General features: G+C 43.3%; 1 protein-coding gene and 1 long non-coding RNA gene across 2 annotated transcripts in view; both read left to right on the plus strand.

The window, feature by feature from the left end:
- LOC144681306 (troponin C, slow skeletal and cardiac muscles) lies at positions 1-25,308 on the plus strand. The gene is made up of 6 exons (XM_078542908.1): positions 1-172; positions 15,256-15,286; positions 15,378-15,524; positions 20,387-20,501; positions 22,742-22,878; positions 25,022-25,308. Exons 1-6 carry the CDS (start codon positions 149-151, stop codon positions 25,051-25,053), a joined length of 486 nt encoding a protein of 161 aa, XP_078399034.1. The 5' UTR covers positions 1-148; the 3' UTR covers positions 25,054-25,308.
- LOC144681619 (uncharacterized) overlaps positions 1-26,005 on the plus strand; it is a 324,557-nt gene that overhangs the window by 40,626 nt on the left and 257,926 nt on the right. The window lies entirely within an intron of this gene.

Here is a 26,005-nt window from a genome sequence, read left to right on the forward strand (position 1 = left end):
TCTGCCATATTGTCAGTGATTTAGTGCTGTTAGGTTTGAATGGAAAGCCTCGCGTATGGTTAACCTATTGGTGGAGCTGTAACCTATAAAAGATGTTGAAGGGTCGTTGACTCCCTGTCTGCCAACAGTGCTGTATCCATCCTCAACCATGGAAGATATTTACAAAGCAGCGGTGAGTACAATCCCTGAACGAAGACACATTTTTCGTAGTTTATATTTTCAATTGTTATTCCTGGTTCTGAAGCATGGAAATCAGATGCAGAGTGTAGATCTGGTATACAGTGGTTTATATATAAATATATATATATATACATAGAGAGAGAGGAAATACAAAGATATAGCATAATAATAATTACACCAGAATACCAGAGTAAAGTACAGTTTTAAAGGTTTTAAAGGTTATATTTAAATTTGTAGCAGCGAACGAGTGACAACTTTTTCAAACAATTCATTGAATAGGAAATTTCCCTAATTTAAAAGTTGGGTACAAGAAAAGTTATTTTAAAATAATTTTCGAAAAAAATTTAAAAAGTTAAACATAAGACCTCTGCATTTCTTTTCTACAAATCATATTTAAAGGGCGAGGCTAGATTCGGTAATAATCTCCATACAACTATAATTAAGATAAAAGCAAAAAACTGCGGATGCTGGAAATCCAAAACAAAAACAAAAATACCTGGAAAAACTCAGCAGGTCTGGCAGCATCTGCGGAGAGGAGCACAGTTAACGTTTCGAGTCCGTATCTTATTGATTACAGTGCAATCTCGGCCTATAAACTTTTTAAATTGACAAATAAGCATATGAAAAAAATAAAGTTAACCTTCCTTGGTCGATAAAATACAATTGATAAGGAGCTGAAGCGTGTCTTGGGTTTAAAGATACGTTTGTTATTACAAATAGTGAGCCATGAAATCTCTTAATGATTCCGAATTCAGATTTTTTGTTGCCTTTTTTATTGTCCCACTTTACAGGCGCCTCTCAATGAGTATAAAACAAACTGCAGATGGATCTACCATTGGTGTGAGCGTGTTAGCCAACAATCAAATGATTCCTGTGCTCCCGGATTCAAACCTGTTGATGTTGGGTTATTTTACCATTTGTTAAAGATTGACTTGCAGCATTTATGGCTCAAGTTTGAAGAAGCGTGACAAAGGCCGAGCTATAAAAGTGTATTTGAGTATTATTTATCATTCATAAATTTACAATATAATTAAGGGAAGCCTTTTATTGTTAATTCTTTTTTAAATACGGCTTTGCCTGTAATCTTTACACTCGGCCTTCGAGGAATGCGATGAATAGTTGTTCCTCCGAGTTAAAGCTATTTCAGGGTATTGTGGGGGCGTTTATCTCGGTGATAAGCTCCCATCAACCGTGAGGGACCCAAATGCTCAGATAAAGATTTCAAGGATATATGTCTATGTCAGTCAAAAACGTGGAACAAAGTAAACCATCCGCAGTATTTGTCTTAGCTCTCCTCCACAGTTGTCGTTTATATTGTTAAAAATAACAAGGAGTCATGTTACCAAGGCCACAGCGAACAGAACTATAAAAGAGCTTTGTGCATTGGGTACTTATATCCAAACCATCCTGACTTAGAGGTGACGCCATAACAATGATAACAGCTGCCCCTTTTCATCACAGCTGTTTCAATAAGATCCCCCCAAAATGTTAGAAATGTTTGGGGAGAATTCTTAAGTTAAGTTGGTGGTAGGACTATCCATCATTTAATAGGTATCACGACTTCCCCAACAGTTGCAACTAGATATACAGTTGGTCCCAGCTCACTAATATGCTTAGGGCTTCACAGCAATTTGCTAACTGAAGGCGGAAGTAAGTCCAGGAGTTCCTGCGTCCTGCAATATACTTTACTTCCTGCTAACAGTTCTCTTCTGCAATGTGCTGTAACTATTTTATTGCTTCACTTTTCACATAATTCATGTGGCACCAAAAGTATCACCTAACAGTGAATATGCACTATTTGTAATAGTTGCATTCTAAAGATAGGATCAACAATGAACACAAACACCATGGAGGCACTGCTAAAGCACAGCTTGGATTCTTTGATGGCTCAGGACCAGTTGTAATAGTTGAAGTAAGAGTAAAGTTTCTCCTCACATCAATTAGTTCAGAAGCTATGTAACAATTGGGACCATACAATAATAGGCGCAATGTGCATTTGTTGCTGAGCTAACCCAAGGCTTAAATAGGTTATGGATAGGAATAAAGCCAGGAGAAATCAAGGAACAGATAAAGAAAGTGACTCATTAAAGGAAAGTCAAAAGTATGAAAAGCTGTGACAATTCATAAATAAACTAAAAGAAACATAAGTGAGCCAGAGTGATGGAAAAAGGAAGCAATAAAGAACCAGAAAGTGAGCATAATAAAGAGAATAAGGGAATTTAGGTAATTTTCTAACCTCATATTTCAAGCTGGAGTACCTTGCCCAATGTATTAGAACTTTAAAAGCATGATATCCCACCATTTGAAATATTGGTTAGAAAATCATAGTCAGCACATGCTTGAATTCTGGTATGTTTCTGGCAGCTGAGATTTAATGCCCGGAGTGCAAGTCAAAAAAATTACCCATGAAGAGAATTTGTGTGTGTGTAGCCGGGGTGGTGGGGGGTGGTGGGGGGGGTTGTATGGGCAGGGAATGGGAGTGTGAGAGAAAGGAGAGACTTTTTTTTAAACAGCTGATCTTAACTAGCCCACACTTTTAACTTCTGGTGCACTCTGCAGTAGCCATTACTGTCACTACTAGGAACGTGTCTGAATTCTATCAGAATATGAAGTAAACTCAGATTGAACTATTCTCAATGCTGTTTTAGCAAATCTTTCATCTTTGAGTTGGTCTGTCCCTTTAAATGAGCATGTCACATTCCACTCACAGAAGCTTACCATGATAATACATGAAAGACCAATATGTGCAATCTGGTGTTAATTTCCTTCCAAAAAGGCATGTGATGAGTGAGCGGCTGTATATATGATTGAAGCCAGAGCAACAAATAAAGTGGAATAAAATAAAAGCTTGTACAATACTTATAAAGTGACGGACAGAGAGAACGTGTCTAGTTGTTCTTGGAGGGGGACAGTGCGAGGGGTAATTCCCAGGTGTTGCTTAAGAGATTGAGGTAGGGAGAGGCAATCAATCCTTCATGATCTACTATGTGGCCATTTCTCCTTGCCATGTGGTGTGTCTCTGGTGGCCTATTAATAAATACAAATCTATTTCCATTTTATTATTCATTCATTCATGAGATGTGGGCATCACTGGCTAGGCCAGCATTTTTTGTCCATCCCTAATTGCCCTTGAGAGGGTGGTGGTGGGCTGCCTTCCAGAAGTGTTGCAACCTGTGCAATGGTACCCCCACCGTGCTGTTAGGGAGGGATTTCCAGGATCTTGACCCAGGGACGATGAAGGAATGGCAATATAGTTTCAAGTCAAGACGGTGTATGACTTGGAGGAATTGGATAACTTAGCAACATATCGTAATTTTAGCAGTAAAGGGAGAAGAATGTTCCTGTGTTTCCTGTGAGGGAATAGCTGAGAAACTAAGACCATGGCTTCAGCATCATGAATACCCAAGCTTTAGGGCCACATATTAGTGAACAGATTTCCAGCAAAAGCAACTGACACCAAGCTCTCAGGCTGAATCTTGAATCTACCTACATTACAAAGTAACTACATTTCAAAAGTACTTCATTGGCTATAAAGTGCTTTGGGACAATCTGGGGCTGTGAAAAGTGCTAAATAAATGCAAGGCTTTTTTCTTTCATCCTGAATTTGATTATCAAATTCCAGAAACACTGCTACTGTCTCTAGGTACTGTTTCCGTCCCTGATTCTACCAGCACGTTTCTTGTGTGAGGTCGCTGCTATATCGTCTCAGGACCTTGCCGCTGTCCTTCCAGTGCTGCTTCTATTCTTGCCATGCTGTTACAGCCTGTCTGTCTCCTCCTGTAAAAAAGTAATCAGCACCTAAAACAAGCTCAAGAAGTCACAGCCAAAGAAACAAGTAGTTGTTGAGAAATAATTGCTAATATTAATTCTTTCACATATTTTTGCACTAACTTCCAGGTTTAAATTGTTTCTTTTTCAAACATTTTAAACTTGAAATCCCCTACTGCAAAGCCACTTCCTGCTGTACATTCTAATGTTCCTTTTTCACACGTTCGCTAGATGGCACTGTGCTGTGCATGTGAGCAGTTTATAATCCAGCACATTGCAAAATGCAACAAAAGTGAGGTCCACATGGTGCAGTTGTAACTCTTTACTAAAGTTTGTTTTGGCTTGCTTGAAGGTTCTTTAATATTTATTGATCTTTCTTAAATTAAGCAGAACAACATATGGAAATCAAAATGTTTTAGAAGCCCTTTTTCTTTATTACCAGTCGTTAAATTGAGCACATTGTACATAAAGGAGGGTTCATTGTATTTGTCCTCCTTTTCGACCTGTCTCCAGTCTTGGACATGGCAGGCCACATCCTCCTCCTCCAATGCTTCACTGCTGCCGCCCAGCTGGGTGGGACTGCATTCACCTGGTTCCATTTTTATCTATCCAAGCATTTCTCCTCCTGCTCCCATACCATTACATCTGGTGTTCCCCAGGGTCAATCCTTGGCTCGCTCCTATTTTTTTATCTACATGCTGCTCCTCAACAACATCATCCGAAGATACAGCATCAGTTTCCTCTTGTACACTGACAATACCCAGCTCTACCTCACCACCACCTTTCTCGACCACTCCACGGTCTCTACATTGTCAACTGTTTGTCCAACATCCAGTGCTGGATGAACAGATATTTTGTCCAATTAAACATTGACAATACCAAAACTGTTGTAGTCAGTCCCCAGGACAAATTCTGTTCCCTAGTGACCACGCTATCCCTTGCTCAGGCAACTTTTTAAGGCTGAAAGAGACTGTTTGCATCCTTGGTGTCATTTTTGACCCCATGATGAGTTTCCAACATCATATCCGCACCATCACCAAAACCACCTATCTCCATCTCTGTAACACCGCCCAAACCCACCTTACCTCAGCTCATCTGTTGTTGAAACCCTCATCTATGCCTTTGTGACCTCTAGAATTAATTATTTCAACTCTTGGCCAGCTACGTCTGTAAACTTGAAGCCATCCAAAACTCTGCTGCCCATGACCTAACTCGCACCGAGTCCTGTTCATCCATCACCTCTGTGCTCACTGGCCATTATTTCCTTCCGGTTAAGAAATGCCTCATTTTTAAAATTCTTATCTTTTTCTAGTCCCTCCATGGTCACCACCCGCACCCCCATCTCTTTAATCTCCTCCAGCCCAGTAACCCAAGATATCAACGCTCCACCTATTCTGGCCTCTTGAGCATCCTTAATTTTAATCACTCCACCAGGCTATGTCTTGAGCTGTCATGGTCCTGAACTCTGGAATTCCTTTCCTAAACCTCTCCAACTCTCTAACTCTCTTTCTTCATTGCTTAAATCCTATCCCTTTAGACAAGATTGAGGTTATCTCAATGTCTCATTATGTGGCTTATTGTCAAATTTTGTGTTATAACAGTCCTGTGAAATACCTTGGGAGGTTTTATGGCATCAAAGGAGCTATATAAGTGCAAGTTACTGCTGTCATTAGTAACTCAAGCATTTGCCATCTTTGGTTGTAATTTTTTGGTTAAATTTGTGCCCAGAAATTGCTTTTCAGCAAAGCTATGTTTATTGGGGAAAGAAGACCCATGCCTGCAGACTGAAACATGATTTGTCAAAGTGCTATTCTGTCGCATCATTTGAACTGTTGTTAGGCCAACTTTCAATAGATTCAAAGCTTGCAGTTGAGGAATAATCTACAACAATAACAATTTATATTTACATAGTATCTTTCCTGTAGAAAAATATCCCAAGACATTTCATGGAAGTACAATCAGATAAAAATGGATGCTGAGCAGTTTAAAGACTTAAATGAAGGGCTGCCTAAAAATCTTGGCCAACGAGATGTGTTTTAGAGAACCTGCTGAAGGATAATGGAGAGGTGTGGAGATGAAAGTTTTAGGGATGGAATTCCAGATCCTCGGGCCTCGATAGCTGAAGGCACAGCCATCAATGGTGGAAAAAGGGAGGGCATAAACACAAGTCCATATTTGGAGGAACACAGCGTTCTTGAGGGGTTTGTAGTTTGGAGGAGGCTACAGTGATATGGAGGGGAGAGGCCATTGATGGATTAAAACACAAAGATAAGTATTTTAATTTTGAAATGTTGAGGGACTGGAAGCCAATGTAAATTAGCAAGGACAAAGGCTGAGAGGGAGTGGATCTTGATGCTGGCTATGATGTGAACAGCAGAATTTTGGATCAGCTGAAACTTATGGAGGGTGGAATATGGGTAGGGTTGCCAACCCTCCTGAAATGGCCGGGTGTCTACCAGAATTGACATCAATCTCTCGTTGGTTATTAAAAGTAATCCGGGAGATTTTAAAATGGATATTTCAAGCAAACAATGCTCATGCTCCATACAAAATCTCTGGCCAGTCATCACTCATTGAAAAAGGTAATCTCATTGCGTTCATAGTGGCATGACATAAAACATAAACTGGGGCGCACGCAGTACGCCCGTTTTCCCACCGGCACTGAGCTTCGACCTCATTGAGAGAAGGAGGTAAAACTAGGGGCAGAATTTTCCCAAATTTGCACTAAGTGCTGTAGCGGGCAGGCAAAATGGCGTTCCACCCGCCAATGGCGATGGCGCGTTTTCACGCCATATCATCCCAAGCCTGCCACATTACTTATGCCTTCCCGGGAAACACACCATTTCCATGGCGGGTGGGCTCTCATTCGCCCGCCCGCCATCACCCCACCATTGCATCATGCCAGCCACCTTGTTTAAAAGGCAGCTGCCAACACAGCGCACATTGCCACCATCTCACCACCGCTGCCCGGGAGACGTGGCAGGCAAAGGAAAAAAGACCGCAGACCCCGCTTCAACGACAGGTCCCTCAAGCGACTGCTAGATGCTGTGGAAGCCCGCCAGGATGTCCTGTACCCCCGCTCTGGCCGCAGGATGGGCAGCAACTTGACCAATCCAGCTAGGGAGGTGGTGGCAATGGTGGTCAGCGCCAACGCCCTTCAGAAGAGGACAGCCACCCAATGCCACAAAAGGATGACTGATCTCCATTCCGCCAGGGTAAGTCACTCTTCTCATCACTCTCACCTCACACACTCACAAACCCATCACACATCCACAGGGCCCTCGCTCACTGCCAGTTCAAGGGACATAACCTTCACTGTCTCACACTCACTGTCATTCTCCTCATCCCGTCCATGGGACCACTCACCACTCACAAAGGCCAGGCATACTTATCATCTGGCCTGGCAGGCGTCCTGCTTATACTTTCTTCATCTCTATCCATGCAGGACAAGCTGGCACACAAGAGAAAGAGGTCACTGCCCGGTGGCAGTATGCCTGAAATCAAGGTCCTCATGGACTTTGAAAACTGAGCCATCCAGCTGGCCGGCAAGGATCTGGAAGATTCCTGTGCTGACGGTGAGGTTGGCGCTGCTCTACCAAGTGAGAATCCAGCAGTGCAACATCCATCAGACAACGATGCTGTGAGTGATGTGTCCTGTTTCACAGGCCACTGCCATGCACTAATTATCTCCCCTTGCTTCCACAGGCACATCTGCCAAACAGCCAACAGAGTCCATTACCTAGGGCCTCCAATCAAGCCCCAAAGAAACCTCTGAAGAAGAATCTGGAGGCATCCTCCCTGAAGTCCCATCATAGTGCTCACCACACCCTCCACCAGCGCAGAGACAGACACCTCGGTGGGACCTAGATTTGGAGTAGCCCTAGGATCACAATCTGGTGAGCACATTGCACTGTCTGATCCACAGCAGGCTGCAGCAGGGACTTCCCAGGTCCCCGGCACTCAGAGGACTGCTGGAGGCCAAAACATTGCTGAGTCCGAGTCAGATGACGAGCCTCTGGATTCAATCAGGTCACAGTTGCTGGAGCTACAAAGGCAAGCTAGGGAGCATCAGGAAGGGATGTCCGCTGCAATTCTCAGATTGCAAAGCACGATGGAGGAGTCCGTCCGCCTTCAGGCTGAGGTGATAGCGCCAGTATGCCAATGCACCGAGGTCAACACTGGTAGGGTGGCGGCCACCTTGGAGACCTTGGTTCAGGACTTTGCTCCTGCACTGCTGCGTGGGCTCATCCATCACTGATGCCAGAGTTGGCCTCCAACAGTGTGAAGGCGAGAGGGATGCCAGGCAGCTATATCTAACTGCAGCTGCCCCTGCTCCTCAAGGAGTCAGCCTGGGGCCTCCGACCATCCACAGGGAGGAGGACCAGCAGGTGCACACTCTGAGCCCATCCATCCAGGTGACTCCGAGAGCATCCGGCCCATCCGATTCCCCTCTTCCTGTGACCTCAGCAGCTCCAGCACCACAGGCCAAGGAGGGTGCCACTGCCACACAGCGGGACCCTGAAAGCAGGCCAGGACCTTCCAAGCCTCGGCCCACCAGAGGACGCCCGCCAAAGTCATCACATACAGGGTGTCACAGTCAGCAGGCTGCCTCCACCTCAGGTGTGGATGTCCAGGGAGCAACAAGACGTAGCGGCAGGGTTAGGAAAGTTAAAGAGAATTAGTTGCACAGCATGGGCATGGGTGTTAATTGTACATGCTGTTCACTATTGTCAATAAACCCCCAAGAATGTCTCCCTGCCTATGGCTCCTTGTTCTGATGAGCAGTGTTCATGTCACTCAGATGTGGAACCTTTCTGCACAAGATAAAAGGCAGGTTTCTCGGTCCAGGGCCTCTTCCCTGTGCTCTGTGCAGCCTTCAGACCAAAGTGATGGTCCAGTCTCACACTCCCTGGACACATTACTGATGCCTGCACCTCGGCGGTGCTTGTTATTGCTGCCAGAATGTAATGGGTGAGCGCCACAGAGTTCTCTCATTCTCTCCATGTGCTCTCAGCACCTTTAAGGAGGGGCTGGCCCCCATCTCTTCAGCATCTGTGACCACTGCTGCTCTGCTCCAGCTCCTGAAGGATTCAGGTGCTGAAGGCAGACACAGCATCAGGTGCACCCTACATCATATCAACAATTTCCAGTTCCCTGGCCCCAACTGCCTCCTCTTCACCATGGATGTCCAATCCCTCTACACCTCCATCTCCCACCAGGATGGTCTGATGGCTCTCCGCTTCTTCCTCGAACAGAGGCCTGAACAATCCCCATCCACCACTACTTTCCTCCGTCTGGCTGAATTTGTTCTCACACTGAACAATTTCTCCTTAAACTCCTCTTACTTCCTCCAAATAAAAGGTGTGGCTATGGGTAACTGCATGGGCCCCAGCTATGCCTGTCTCTTTATGGGGTATGTGGAACATTCCTTGTACCAGTCCTACTCCGGCACCCTCCCACAACTCTTTCTCCGGTACATCAATGATTGCTTCGGTGCTGCTTCATGCTCTCGTCTGGACCTGGAAAAATTTATTAATTTTGCTTCCAATTTCCACCCCTCCATCATTTTCACATGGTCCATCTCTGACACTTCCCTTCTCTTCCTTGACCTCTCTGTCTCAATTTCTGGTGATAGACTGTCCACCAATATTCATTACAAGCCTACCGACTCCCACAGCTACCTCGACTACAGCTCCTCACACCTTGCTTCCTGTAAGGACTCCATCCCATTCTCTCTGTTCCTTCGCCTCCATTGCATCTGTTCTGATGATGCCACTTTCAAAAACAGTTCCTCTGACATGTCTTCCTTCTTCCTTAACTGAGGTTTTCCACCCACGGTGGTTGACAGGGCCCTCAACCGTGTCCGGCCCATCTCTTGCACATCCACCCTCACACCTTCCTCTCCCTCCCAGAATCTTGATAGGGTCCCCCTTGTCCTCGCTTTCCACTCCACTAGCCTCCGGCATTCAAAGGATCATCCTCCGCCATTTCCGCCAACTCCAGCATGATGCCACCACCAAACACATCTTACCTTCACACCAACCCCCCCCCTCCCCCCCACCGTGGCATTCCGCAGGGATCGTTCCCTCCGTGACACCCTGGTACCCTGGTCCACTCCTCCATCATCCCCCTCCCACGGCACCTTCCCATGCAACCGCAGGAGGTGCAACACCTGCCCCTTTACTTCCCCTCTCCTCACCGTCCAAGGGCCCAAACACTCCTTTCAAGTGAAGCAGCATTTCACTTGCACTTCCCTCAATTTAGTCTACTGCATTCATTGCTCCCAATGTGGTTTCCTCTACATTGGAGAGACCAAACGCAGACTGGGTGACCGCTTTGCAGAACACATGTCCGTCCTAGGCCTGCTGCATTGTTCCAGTGAAGCTCAGTGCAAACTGGAGGAACAGCACCTCATCTTCCGACTAGGCACTTTACAGCCTTCCGGACTGAATATTGAGTTCAACAATTTTAAATCATGAACTCTCTCCTCCATCCCCACCCCCTTTCTGATCCCCCCCCTTTTTTTCCAATAATTTATATAGATTTTTCTTTTCCCACCTATTTCCATTATTTTTAAATGTATTTCCATCCATTGTTTTATCTCTACCTTTTAGCCTATTTCGATCCCTTCCCTTCACCCACCCCACCCCCACTAGGGCTATCTGTACCTTGCTTGTCCTGCTTTCTATCCTTAATTAGCACATTCCTTAGATAAAAGCACCACCTTCAACACCTCTTTGTCCTTTTGTCTATGACATCTTTTGGCTATCTCCACCTATCACTGGCCCTCTATGCAGCTCTACCTGTCCCACCACCCCCCCTTAAACCAGCTTATATTTCACCTCTTTTCTATTTTTACTTAGTTCTGTTGAAGAGTCATACGGACTCGAAATATTAACTGTGTTCCTCTCTGCAGATGCTGCCAGACCTGCTGAGTTTTTCCAGGTATTTTTATTTTTGCTTCTAAAGTTTCATGGCTGCAAATCTATGATATGACCCTGATCACAGAGCGCAAGCGAGCTGCCCTTGGTCAGACAGGAGTCAGACATTCTCAGAGACTATGTGAAGATTTATTGAGCGCACGCTGACCTCACTGCATGTCGCCATCATCCTCCTGCAATCGAACAACTATTAGGGCCTCCACTGCACCTCCACGACAGGAGCATTCTCACAGAGGGTATTCGCGCTGCCATAAGCCAGACTGGAGTCAAACATTCACAACTGTGTTGTGAGGATCTATGGGGTCACCACACTGTATGGCATCATCATCCTCCACAAATCTAGCAGCTATGAGGGCCTCCCGAGGCTGCATGCCTCGTCTAGCCATGCAAGGTCTTCATCGCCATCATTGTTGCCTCCAAGGACCTCCTCACCCTCATCCCCATTGGTGTCCTCCTCATCGGAGGAGATGTGCAGCTCCTCCATCTCCTTCTCAGCCAGCTTGTCTCCCCATTGCAGCACCAGGTTGTAAAGGGTGCAGCAGATGACGATGATGCATGACACCCTCTGCGGACTGTATTGCAGGGCTCCACCAGACCGGTCCAGGCGCCGGAACCACATCTTCAGCATCCCGATGGTCTCCACCAAGTTGTGAGCTGCAGCAAGAGCCTCATTATAGCATCGCTCTGCTGCAGTCTGAGGCCACCGCACGGGTGTCATCAGCCACGGCCTCTGTGGGTAGCCCTTGTCCCCGAGGAGCCATCCCTGCAGGTTCTGTGGACTCTGGAAGACTCCAGGGATCTGTGACAAACTGAGCCTGTCGGAGTTGTGCACACTCCCTGGAAACTGTGTGCACACCTGCAGGATGCGCTTCTGGTGGTCGCATACCAGCTGCATGTTCAGTGAGTGGAGTCCCTTGCAGTTGACGTAGTCCACTGTGTGTAGTGATGAAGACCTGAGCGTCACATGGGTGCAGTCAATCACACCCTGTATCTGTGGGAATCCCGAGATCTGGGAGGATCCAATGGCCTTTGCATCCTGGCTGTCCCTGTCCCAGGCGAAAGGCACAAATTGTGTGCCCTTCAGAAGATGGCATCCAGGGCGATGCATTTGTGGGTGGTGGCTTGTGGGATCCCACAGAGGTCACCTGTGGAGCCCTGAAAGGAGCCACTGGTGTAGAAATTGAGCACTATGGTCACTTTCACAGCCACTGGTAGTGGATGCCCTCTATGTTCCTTTGGCGCCAAATCCTGCAGTAAGTGGCAGATGTGAGCAACCAGGTCCCTAGACATGCGCAGTCATTGGTGACACTGGTTCTTGGTCATCCGCAGGAATGACCGGCGGCGTCTATAGACCCTGGGTGTCGCTAGGCACCGACTAGCCGCAGCTCTCTATCGCTCCTGGGCAGTGTGGGCGGAAACCCCAACAGCCCCTTCTTCCTGAGGTTGCTGCACCTGCCTTTGCACAGTCAGGAGCCTCAGTCGCTCTCCTCTATCTTCTCTGCTCTCTGTAGGCCATCAGGCATACAGCTAGTTCACCAGGCTCCATGCTCCAGATGTGGTCCTCCTGTGGCATGAAAGAGAGAGAGACATGGTTAGCATTGGTGTACTTAGCACCTTTCCTGGCCCTGTCTGACCACCCCTTAATGCTTCCCGGAGAGTGCCGGCCACCCTTCAGATGGCCACAGACGAGTGCGCTGCATGGCTGCCCTGTCAACCTGCGACATGGGGGAGACTGCACCTAATCGCGATGCTAAGATTGCAAGGGGCTGTGAGCGCCTTGAGCAGTGACTGCTACATGGCCGGCGTTGGTGAGGAGATTGTACAATGTCCAACTGCTCCTTGGTCCAGTAAAATGGTCGCGGACTCGCACTCAGTGCCGGGTGGGGGTAAGGTTTGTGGCCTTTTGGTGCTTCTGTGTTGCTCTCGTGGGCGGGCAGGCGAGGAGCTCAACCCTAATCATATCATCGTGGCTGCGCCTGAACTGTCTCAGTTGCAGAGGAATAGTCAATTAATACAGGTGTCCCTATTGCGTGGCCACTTCCCTCGCCTACCCTGCCCCCCACCTCGATTTCTTGTGCGCGGGGTCTAACGCCAGGGCAGCAGTTGCTCCCCCCCACCGCCCCCGACAATAGTCGCCTCCGAGGCTGGGCAGTTGTTGCCCCCGGACTGCCCGCCGACAATAGTCACTTCCATGGCAGGGTGGCGCTTCACCACAGCCCTCCGGCACCCCTGAAGCCTGCAAAGCAACAGGCGACCCTGGCGAGCTCTGCTGAATGATGCTGTTCACTCACCTCCAGTTCTCTCAAAAGTGAAGGCCGCCAAGTGCACATCACCTGTGGGCTGCTGTGAAACACGTTGACGTGCTTTCCTGCCAACGTGGACGGACGATCCAGCGGGGATCCAAGAGCCTGGCAGGATGGCCTTTTAATGATATGCTGAAGCATTACAATGAGCTCCCCGACAACTGAAGGCGGGAAACGCGGCCCGCCGTCGGTAGGCTGAGTGGATGATCATCACCTGCCTTCCTGCCGTTGTGAAACAGATCATGCCATATTGTCCACGCATGTCACCTGTCACGCCTGCCGCCAGTGGGCATGGGAAATTACGCCCTAGGAGTGAGCGCTTCTGCAAGGGCAATCTTATCCAAAAATATTGGTAAGTGTCTGATTGCTTTCTCTGCTGGTTGTTCCCGGGAATCGCTTTAAATCTGCAGCACAGGAAGGGTAGAATGAGTTTCTCCCTCTTCATTTTTTGGTGGAAGCCAATCCTAATGGGATTTTATTTTGCAGGGAGGAAAACATTGATCTTCAGGGATTTTAATCCAGGCAGGAATTGGAAGCATTTATTTGTTTTCCAAGTTAGGCCAAGATGAACTTCAGAGCAATTCACTGAAATCCTGCATTATTGCGAGTTTACACAAAGCTGCAGTGATTGGACAATGCTGAATTCTCAAGTGTGCTCTGTATAAAAGGGATATATTTCCATTCTGTACAAACAGGGATGTTCACAATAGGAATCTTTCCCCGGGGATTTGTTTTCCTCACTCGCGCTCCTTTAGAATCCACTCGCACCATGCGGTCGGCTTGCTGTGATGTCACTTCTGCTCACCTTTCTCAGAATATGTCCAGCCAGAGTTGGCAACCCTAAATATGGGAGGCTGGTCTGGAGAGCATTGAAAGAGTTGAGTCTGAGATTGACATGAGGGATGAGGGTTTCGCCAGCAGGGGTGCTGAGGCAGGAATGGAGACGAGTGGTGCTAAAGAAGTAGAAGTAAGCTGTCTTTATGGTGAAGAGAATATGGGTAGGAAGTTCAGCTGAAGGTTAAAAAAGAATGCTGAGGTTGCAAAAAGTCTGGTTCAACCTCATAGCAAAGGCACAGCTTTGTGGTGGTGTCAGAAGGTGATGTGTTTGATTAGTGTGTGTCAATTCTTCATTACTTCTTCATTTATTTATCATGGACAAAGCACAGGTACAGCATTATAAATGTTCATATTACTTACAGTATAACCTCCTCCTCATAATGATACCGTGTGCTTTGAGCAGTTACATTGTGAAAACTTGCATGGCCAAGAAGTGACCATTTAGTGTGTGCATATAACAACAACTTGCATTTATCTAGTGCCTTCACAGGAGTGTTATCAAACAAAATTTGACACCGAGTCACATAAGGAGATATTGGAACAGATGACCAAAAGCTTGATCTAAGGGTTAAGTGTTAAGAAGCATCTTAAAGGAGAGTGTGAGAAATACAGAGGTGGAGAGATTTAGGGAGGGAATTCCAGAGCTTAGGGCCTAGGCAACTGAAGGCATGGCCACCAATGTTGGAGAAATTAAAATCTGGGATGCTCAAGAAGGCAGAATTGGAGCAACACAGAGATCTCAGAGGGTTGTGGGGCTGGAGGACATTGCAGAAATAGGGAGTCACAAGACCACGGAGAGATTTGAAAACAAGGATAAGAATTTTAATTGATTCATTGCTGCACCAGAAATCACTGGCAGTGAACAGAGAGGTGATGGGTAAATGAGACTTGGTGTGAGTTAGGATATGGCAGTGGAGTTTTTGATGAGCTCAAGTTTATGTAGGATTCAACAATTGGGGCCTGTAAATCTTTTGATTATGTCTCATAGTTCGTGACCATCATAAAAACATCTAAAATGTGATCAGTCATAAAATGTTTAGTCACAGTTGTCTCTCAGTGAGCATCTATAATAGTCTTTGTACACAGCTCTTAGAGTTAACCCATTTGTTTACAACCGTATATTTAATCTTTCTCACACAATCCATAGCTTTCAATTTTCATGTTTGCTTTGAAGTAGTAGAATAATGATGTTTGCGGAACTCAGTCAATATGTTTTTGTTACACAGGTTGAGCAACTGACTGAGGAGCAGAAGAATGGTAAGAAGTCATTAAACACAATAAGAAAATGAAAACCAATGCTTAAAACATGTCAAACTTCCTGGAACTGAAATGCTCCTTGTTTTTTCAGAGTTCAGGGCAGCTTTTGATATTTTCGTGCAGGATGCTGAAGATGGATGCATCAGCACCAAAGAGCTTGGCAAAGTGATGCGCATGTTGGGTCAGAACCCAACACCCGAAGAGTTGCAGGAGATGATTGATGAAGTGGATGAAGATGGTACAGATATAAATTATGTTATAACCTCTCTTAACATTATTTATCACTCTGTTATTATAATCAGCTACTGATGTTTGTGTTATGGGGCCATAGGCAGATTTAAGAACTAGGGGGTTGCACTCAAGTCCCCAGATCCTAATACATGACCATAGCTTTTTTATCACACCTTTAAACACTACTGATTATAATTGAACTTATTTTCCTTTAGGACTTATAACCATAATGCATTAATGTCCAATGGCACTGAATGATGTCACACAGGTTCAATACTTTAGAAGGCTTGTCATCTCACCCATGTCACCACAAGGACTTACTCAATATAGTTGAAAAATCAAATGAAGAAAGATGCCTCAAATGCTCTCAAAAAATATTAAAACTCATTCAAAGCTGCTGTGGTGTTGGTCTGGAATAAAGTCAGCTCCCATCAAATTTTGTGAATGATGTGGGGAGATTAGGAAAGAATAATGATGGAGAAAATATAGGATTCAAACTCCTTTTGCTCCTCCATAAAAACCTGCACACATTTCCTGGAGTTTTCTGTTGTAAAATGACTGTCTGAGATCGTGTACATCTGAGTTAAAAAGCTGCGCCAGAGGAAGATATACACAATGGGGGAGCCATATGCAGTTGTTAAAAGCTATTTCCTAGTCCTTCATTTCAAAAGAGAGATCTGTCAACAGTATGCTGTATTTTGAATGTGTTTCATTGTTAAAAAAAGCCTTGGCACAGGTTTTGTAGCATCAGCATTGGAGATGATGGCGTAGTGGTATTGATGCTGGACTAGTAATCCAGAGATCCAGGGTAAAGCTCTGGGGACTTGGGTTTGAAACCCACCACAGCAAATGGTGGAATTTGAATTCAATAAAAAGCTGGAATTAAAGTCTAATGATGACCATTGTTGATTGTTGTTAAAAACCCATCTGGTTCACTAATGCCCTTTAGAGAAGGGTGGGGGAACATCAATGTCCATCACCAAGAGTGGCTCGGTAGCACCACTACTGACCGAGCTGGCCGAGTCCTAATTGACATAGTTGCTAGACTAGGTCTGCCGCAGGTAGTGAGGAAACCAGCAAGAAGGGAAAACATATTTCCTCATCAACCTGCCTGCCGCAGATGCATCTGTCCATGACAGCGTCCGCACAGTCCTTGTGGAGACGACGTCCCGTCTTCACATTAAGGATACTCCCATCGTGGTGTGTGGAACTACCACAGTGTTAAATGGTTTTGAACAGATCTAGCAACTCAAGACTGGGCATCTATGAGCTGTTTTGGGCCATCAGCAGGAGCTGAATTGTACTTGAGCATAATCTGTAACCTCAAGGCCCAGCCTATCCCCCACTCTATCATAACGATCAAGCCAGGGGATCAACCCTCGTTCAATGAGGAGTGCAAGAGGGCATGCCAGGAGCAGCACCAGGCATACCTAAAAATGAGTTATCAACCTGGTGAAGCTACAACACAAGACTACTTGCATGCCAAACAGCAGAAGCAACAAGTGATAGACAGGGCTAAGTGATCCCGCAACCAACTGATCATATCTAAGCTCCACAGTCCTGCCACATCCAATTGTGAATGGTGATGGGCAAATAAACAACTCACTGGAGGAGGAGACTCCACAAATATCCCCATCCTCAATGATGGGGGAGCCCAGCACATCAGTGCAAAAGATAAGGCTGAAGCATTTGCTACAATCTTCAGCCAGAGGTGCCGAATGGATGATCCATCTCGGCCTCCTCTGGATGTCCCCAGCATTACAGATGCCAGTTTTCAGCCAATTCAATTCACCCCACGTGATATCAAGAAATGGCTGATACTGCAAAGGCCCTGACAATATTCCGGCAATAGCTCTGAAGACCTGTACTCCAGAACTTGCTGTGCCCCTAGCCAAGCTGTTCCAGTACAGCTAACATACTGGCATCTACCTGACTATGTGGAAAATTGCCCAGGTATGTTCAGTACACAAAAAGCAGGACAAATCAAGCCCGACCAATTACCGCCCCATCAGTCTACTCTAGATCATCAGTAAAGTAATGGAAGGGGTCATCAACAGTGCTATTGAGCAGCACTTGCTTAGCAATAACCTGCCCACTGACACCCAGTTTGAGTTCCACCAGGGCCACTCAGCTCCTGACCTCATTACAGCCTTGGTTCAAACATGGGCAAAAGAAATGAACTCCCGAGGTGAGGTGAGACTGACTGCCCTTGACATCAAGGCCACATTTGACTGAATGTGGCATCAAGGAGCCCTAGCAAAACTGGAGTCAATGGGAGTCAGGGGGAAACTCTCCACTGGTTGGAGCCATACCTAGCACAAAGGAAGATGGTTGTGGTTATTGGAGGTCAGTCATCGCAGCTCCAGGACATCACTGCAGGAGTTCCTCAGGGTAGTGTCCTCGGCCCAACCATCTTCAGCTGCTTCATCAATGACCTTCCTTCCATCATAAGTGCGATGTTTGCTGATGATTGTACAATGTTCAACACCATTCGCAACTTCTCAGATACTGAAGCAGTCCATGTCCAAACACCACAAGACCTGGACAATATCCAGACTTGGGCTGACATTAACATTCGTGTCACACAAGTGCCAGGCAAAGAGAGAATCTAACCATCAACCCTTGACATTCAATGGCATTGCCATCACTGAATCCCCCACTATCAACATCCTGGGGGTTGCTATTGACCAGAAACTGAACTGGACTAGTCATATAAATACTGTGGCTACAAGAGCAGGTCAAAGGCTTGGAATCCTGCGACGAGTAACTCACCTACTGACTCCCCAAAGCCTGTCCACCATCTACAAGGCACTAGTCAGGGGTGTGATGGAATACTCCCCACTTGCCTGGATGAGTGCAGCTCCCACAACACTCAAGAAGTTTGATATCATCCAGGACAAAGCAGCCCACTTGACTGGCACCACATCCACAAACACTCCTTCCACCACCGACGCACAGTAGCAGCAGTGTGACCATCTACAAGGTGCATTGCACGAATTCACAAAGGCTCCTTAGACAGCACCTTCCAAACCCACGACCACTACCATCTAGAAGGACAAGGACAGCAAATAGTTGGGAACACCGCCACCTGGAAGTTCCCCTCCAAGTCGCACACCATCCTGACTTGGAAATATATCGCCGTTCCTTCATTGTCGCTGGGTCAAAATCCTGGAACTCGCTTTCTAACAGCACTGTGGGTATACCTACAGCACATGGACTGCAGCGGTTCAAGAAGGCAGCTCACCACCACCTTCTCAAGGGCAACTAGGGATGGCCTAGCCAGCGAAATCCACATCCCCTGAATGAATTAAAAAACAGTAGAGATAAAGAATATGTGGATATGATAATGTATATGAACTGATTGGATAATTCAGAAGTTCTGCAAGTAAATTATTGTTGCTTCATGAGTAGAAGGAAAATCCTGTGGCACAAGTTTTAACTTTATAGCAGTCAACTGAACTTCACATAATGGCTTGAGAGTAACCTTTTTACAATTATAATTTTATCATGGTTTAAAGATGCCTGTGTATGCAAATAGCTTTTCCTCTTTTTTCAGAGATTACTGTCCAATACCTTAAAATGAGGACTAAAGTATCAAATTCAGAGAGCTGTCACAACACCAGATACAGTTCATTCCAGTGAACCACATGGTCAGCATGAGTTTGGATTTTCACTGAGCAAGTTATAGGGTTACAAAGAATTGCAGTCAATGTCATAATGCTGATAGGTTAGAAAATTGAAAAGCTATAGCACTAGAAAGAATATCAATCATTTCACACTAAAAAGCCAGCAGACGTGGACAGATTTTAACTTAGTTCAGATTTTAATAGGCACAAAGCTTCCAGAGCCATCATGACTAAATTAGTCAAGTTCTGTTTTTTGACATTGGATTGCAAGATCTGTGCTTATGTTACAGGGATTGCATTCAATAATTCCAATCACTTTTTCAATGAATATCATGAGAGCTGTAGCCTTGAAAATTATCAGTGATGATTGAACATTACACTGTGATACTGTGATTGTTTAATGGGTTGGTCTCTTATTTTCAGTTATGGTAAAATTTGCAAGGCAAGTGGTCAAAAAGCAGAAGTATGAAATTCACTCATTAATGTACTTGCCCCACACTGTTCTTTTAAAAATAATATTGGCTACCTATTCCCAGGGCTCTGTCTGCAATAGCTTTCTTCTCCTCGCTATCTCCCAAAGGCAGTGAATTATGGGTTTACAAAAGTTCTGCAGCTTTCTGCAAACACTTGACACTTTGCTATTTATTAGTATAACCCACTGAGGAAAGAACTTAACCAAGCCATTACTTTTATTAGTTTTCATATGCAATGCATTGCATTTGTTGGAAATTTATTTTTGGACAGTAACCATTATGTACTGGAACATTCAGCAGATCTTCAACAATCTCTACAGGGAAAATAAAAAAGCAATGCCTGGCTCCTGAAAATTAAACATTAAACATAAAACATCAACATAACAATTTTACATGCTGTGGTGTCTTACTTCCACAACAGCCCAACAAACTTTGCTTTTCTATTACTGTCTTAAGTTGTTACTGAGTGAAAACTGGAAGTATTGGTAAGTTCTCTATTTTATTAGAATCTTGACAATCTCACTCAGTTGAATTCTTTTAAAAGGTGTACCTACTTTTATATTAAGTGTGTGCAAGGTGATAGACAATGAAGACAGACATTCAGGAAGTGCATTGGGTTAGAAAATAGTACAGTGGTACTGTTCCATATTTAATGACAGACCACTTTTTAAATGATGAGCTAAGCAATAGGATATGTATTTTTGTGATTTTGTACATTTTCTTTAATATGTGATCAATGTAAACATTTCCCATTTTTGATTTTCATTTAGGCAGTGGAACTGTTGACTTTGATGAATTCTTGGTCATGATGGTGAGGTGTATGAAAGACGATAGCAAAGGAAAACCAGAAGAAGAGCTGGCAGAATTGTTTCGAATGTTTGATAAGTAAGTGTTCATTGTTTAAAATATGCTTGTAGCTTACATATACATTCCCATACATTTACATACGATGACCCAAATATATGCAATTATTAAATTTGCCACTAAATAGGTTTGCATCCATTTATGTGTCAGTAGAAAGCTGTGGACCTTAATTGTTCTGAATATTAAACAACAGGTAGGCTCTGTTTTTACAATAGAAATAACAGTGAATTAACATTGCTCACAGTTATTAACATGTAAATCAGACAAAAATTCAAGAGACAACACATGTGCAGTTAAATGTGTAAATCAAGAAGTTGCTGTTGAAGATGGATACTCCTCGAAAAGGTGCACACGAATAGTATTTCACCGAGAGATTTGCCATTCGTATATATGTAACAGCATGACGTTTCTGTACTTAACCAATATATACACATTATACTCGCCAGAAAAATTAAGGCCTTGTCCATTCAAGCGTAAGTAAATTTTGAACTGGGTATTAAGTCTTAATTACTTCCAAACAATCTCTCTCACACTGAAAATTAAATTTTACAAGTGTGTACTCTCATTCTTAAAGATTTTAATTAGTGATGGAAATTTTTTAAAATAATTTTTTAAATTTTTTTATTTTCAAAGTTTTAGCTCCCCCTCTCTCAATCAAGTATTTATTTGCTTCTGCTTTGTTTTGCTTTCTATATCTGATTTGACATTGAATTAGATAGTCTAACTGATAATTCCTGGATCTGACACTATCTTGTTCATTCATGATTCTTCAATCTGAATGGTTACGGAGTTGCACAGTTGATTTTCCTGTTCACCACAGGTCCCAGATACCCTATAGAGACCCCCAACCTGTTGCTGGCTGACCGGAATATCCAGTGCAAAAGCCCATTTAAAAATCTATGGGAAAGTGCAAGTCTAACAAATGGTTGGTGCCAAAAAATCCAGACCTATCTGTTAGAAAGAGAGAGTCAACAATGGGGAATACTCCAGATACTGAAATAATCAAGAATGTGATATAAAATGTTAGACATGAATGGACCATAATTTCAACCAACAGTTGTGAGGAAATATATTCTGTGCAAATGTATTGCTAAAAAAGTCTAAAAAAAAGCCTCACCATGTAGTGATTGCCAAAGTCTTCCCATTAATTGCAAGAATAGATGTGGAATAATGCTATTTTAGCATTTCTGCATTTGGTTTGCAATGTTATTATTGCCAGCAGCCTAACTTGCTGTGATGTAAATGAGGCGATCCAGAATACTGTCACGAGAAGATTTTTCTCAAAGCCACAGGAGACAGCAGTGCCATTGTAGTTATGTAAATAATCGTTGCCAGTGGTGGAGACCACCATTTCCTTTTTTGTCCCCAGGCATGCTGAGTTTCCAGTTTGCAGCATAGGCTCACAATATGGCTTCCACATCATATTTGATTTATAAAATTACAGAATGATACAGCACAGAAGGAGGTTATTTGACCCATCATGTTTGTGCCAGCTCTTTGAAAGAGCTATCTAATTAGTTTCACTCCCTTGCCCTTTCCCCATAGCCTTGCAAATTTGCCCTCAAGTATTTATTCAATTTCATTTTGATAGTTATTACTAAATCTGCTTCTACCACTCTTTCAGTCAGTGCATCCTAGATCATAGAAAACTCCCCTCCAACTCACCTCTGGTTCCTTTGCTTAATTACCTTGCTAATTGCCCTTTAGTTACTGGCCCTTCTGCCATTGGAAACAGTTTCTCCTTATTTACTCTATTAAAGCCCTTCATTATTTTGAACAACCCTATTAAATCCATTAAACATATTTGTAACAAACTCAACATTAGTCCACAACACCCTCCATGAAGGCAATAAGTATGGTGACTTGAATATTGTAATTGAATCAATTTCATAACTTAATGAGTAAAATCAAAAGAGTATGTGCATAGTATTCAGCTCAGGAACTTAATCAAAGGCAATGGAATTTAAATATCCCACCCCTTTACAAAAAGTTGGAAGTAACAATAGGATATGCAATGAAAGGCTCAAATTGATTTCATTGAAGTTTTAACTTCCTTATTGATGGTGAAGATTAACATACAGGCTGCAATTGTTTTGCTGATTTGAAAAGTCATTTATAGTGTTAGAAGACTCAGCAGGATTCATATAAAATTACATGAAGAAACAAACTTTATTAAAGTTGCAAATCTTATTAAGGCACAATGCTTGATCAATCCATCTGTGTCACCGTTTCGACTTTTATACTCACCTGTATGCTAACAGAAATGCTGACGGTTACATTGACCTCAATGAATTAAGAACAATGCTGGAAGAAACAGGTGAATGTATCACCGATGATGACATTGAAGAGCTCATGCGAGATGGTGACAAAAATAGTGATGGAAAAATCGATTATGACGGTGAGTTACACAATCGCTTAATATGTTTTGCAACCCAGAGTCTTTTGTTTATTTAGCAACTCTTAAACAAATTCCCCAAGTCATTGGGGAGGCAACAATTTTTGAAAATATTACATTTGAGCATTCCAAAGTTTTTGAAGTGGCAGTATAATCCATTTATCCGATTCTCATTTGTCTTCCCTCACACTCCATGGTTCTGATTTTCTACCAGATGCAAACGATGGTTAAATTAGCATATATTAAGAAGCCATACTGAACCCCAACCTTGCATGACATTTGACTAGACCCTATGTTTTTTGTGCTGTCTTCTTTCTCTCTTGCATGGGTACACACAATGCATGGATGTACAATATTGTCCTCATTTTATACCCTTGTCTCCTTCATTGTTTTTCACGTAATCCCAAAGCCAATCCCATGTTAAACTACAATCCTCCTCACTTCTCTTGACCCACATATTTCTTTTTCTCCTCACATCTATTCTCCCATTACTCTCTTCCACATTATCTCCCTGTCCCGCCTCTTTCCAATCTATTGACCTTTTGTTTTTGTCTCTTTCTCATGCCAATCCCCAATCATCCATTTTTTCTGTTTATTCCTTAATTCATTTCTAAATTTATTCCCATAGGCTCCCTCTTTGGTCTCCCACTCTACTTGTAACAAAATCCTTCCATCTTCACATCTTTTACTCTTGACTCAAACCCCTTTTTCACAAATTTTAAATATAGTCATCTCTCATTAAATGTTATGACTTATTAATAAGCACATTGCACTTCTTTCTTTGACCTTCGAACCGGGCTAACTACCTTATATATGCTATCATATATGATAATGCCTGTCATATTACAGGTGTGGATTGTGATTGGTTCTGTCAGTTTTCAAAGTGAGCTGTACCAGGACTGTTGCTTGAAATCAACTTTACTGCATCTGCAGTGATCTGTACTAGTCTTGATACCCCCTCCACAGTGCTCAAGCCAGTGTACACCATGTTTTTACCAAAGCCATCTTGGATTAAAATTATTAAAAGTAAACCTGGCACATGACATTGGATTTCAATGTTCAGAACATCAAGGTAGCTTGCATGTTACAAGCTGTCCTGCAGAAGACCTAGAAGGGTGAAGCCAAATGTCAATTGTGTAACCGATGACTTTGGATGATATCTGCTGGAAAGTGTTACCTGAATACCAGGCATGAGAATACACTCATGTAGCCAACATTCATCAACTATCACAATTGGATTAGAAAGGGGCAAGATCCACATCTCCTAGAACTGCTACTTGATGGGTACTGTGTGCCCAACACTCTCACATTTTATAAAGAGTTCATAAAGAGTTCCTTTTTTTTTATTATTCATTCATGGGATGTGGGCCAGCATTTATTGCCCATTTGTTCAGAGGGCATTTGAGAGTCAACCACATTGCTGTAGGTCTGGAATCACATCTACATGACCAGACCAGGTAAAGACAGTAGATTTCCTTCCCTAAAGGACATTGATGAACCAGATGAGTTTTTAACGACAATGGTTTCATGGATTTTTTTAATTGAATTCAAATTTCATTATCTGCCATGGCAGTATTCAAACCCAGGTCCCCAGAGCATTACCCTGGGTCCCTGAATTACTAATCCAGCAACAATACCACTACGCCTTTGCCTCCCCATTATACGCACTGCCATCTACAAAGGGGCTAAGCACATACTTCTCGGGTGCCAAATGACCTACCAATGTCTGTCCTCCTTCGAAAGTAGGTGGCGAAGGCTGCTGGAAGCAGTACGTAGGGTATCTTTGTGGATAAGCTGGCTCAGACATTACAGACCTAGCAATAGTAGATTGGAGCCAAATCAGCCTTTTCTGGCAGACAAATAATCCGCGTCCTGAGCTCAGCAAAACAACAGTAGAGTATACTGAATATATACCAGGCTAGGAGCAACAAGTCTGAGCTCAAACTGCTGGCGTCCCAAATTGTTTTCAGTAATTAAGTGCACCATGCACAGTTAGCAACTTTCAGGGGCACTTTACTCAACTTAAATGTATTTTCAATATATTGATGAAAAATCACATTTTAATGTTGTGAGATATTTGATATTTATTGTTTATTAAAATTTATTTTAATATTGTATTCTTATAATGTGATCTGTTCTATTACAGAATTCCTGGAATTCATGAAAGGTGTTGAGTAAATTTTGTAAGACTGATGCCAAGAGTCCGATTACTTATTTTGTTGTGACCCTTGTTTAGTCTGCTACCAACTTGTACGATTAATCAAACTAGCTTAGGAACAACTGATTGAAACTACACTCAAGTCTAAGATTTCCTCTGTCATTCAAATATTACGGATATTTTTTCATTACTGTATATAATTGGATATTTACTGTAACCTTTTAAAATAAGAAAATTATGTCATCTGAAGGTCAATAAAGTTTTAATCAATATTACATCAGACAAGCATTTGATTAACTGTACTCACAATAACCTCAGTTTACAGTTCTGGTTGATTCCCTTTCTATATTTGCAGCAACACAAAATCTGAACCAACAAGAATTGAATGGAATTGTTACTCAAAAACAACAGTACAGATTGGTTCTGTAAACTGACTGGTTTATTCTTTGGGTTTCCATAGGTCAAAGTTATGGGATGTAATTGATTAATGGGACAATGATCTCTGGTTATCTGATCTCACAGCCATAAAACCTTTAATATAGGTTAAAATGAAAACATATTACATATTCTATTTCAGCATAAAAGAGAGGTTTGATATAGTAGAGAGATGCCAATTCAGTTCTCAACATTAAATAGAAATGCAGAATGGAATATTAATAAAACAGCCTCAGATTGGCCAACTTTCAGGCTGCAAAAGAAATTAAACAGAAAAACTTAAAACCCTAAATTCTCAAACAGGTTAGTTTCTTCTCTAAACAAGTGTGTGCACTTAGTACCCACATATGCCTTAAAAAAAAACTCTCAGCAATGACTTATATGCTACAGAAATAAAGTAAAAATAACACATATACTGCACATTTATAAATTGCACAATCTGAATAAAAGTCCATAGTGCAGCAAATGAGCCATATGGCACAAACTGTAGTTTGTATCAGATAAAACAGCAATATGTAGTTGCTATCAACTAAACTC

The sequence above is a fragment of the Cetorhinus maximus genome, chromosome 6 (assembly GCF_964194155.1).
Source record: "Cetorhinus maximus chromosome 6, sCetMax3.hap1.1, whole genome shotgun sequence".
In the NCBI taxonomy this organism is placed as follows: Eukaryota; Metazoa; Chordata; class Chondrichthyes; order Lamniformes; family Cetorhinidae; genus Cetorhinus; species Cetorhinus maximus.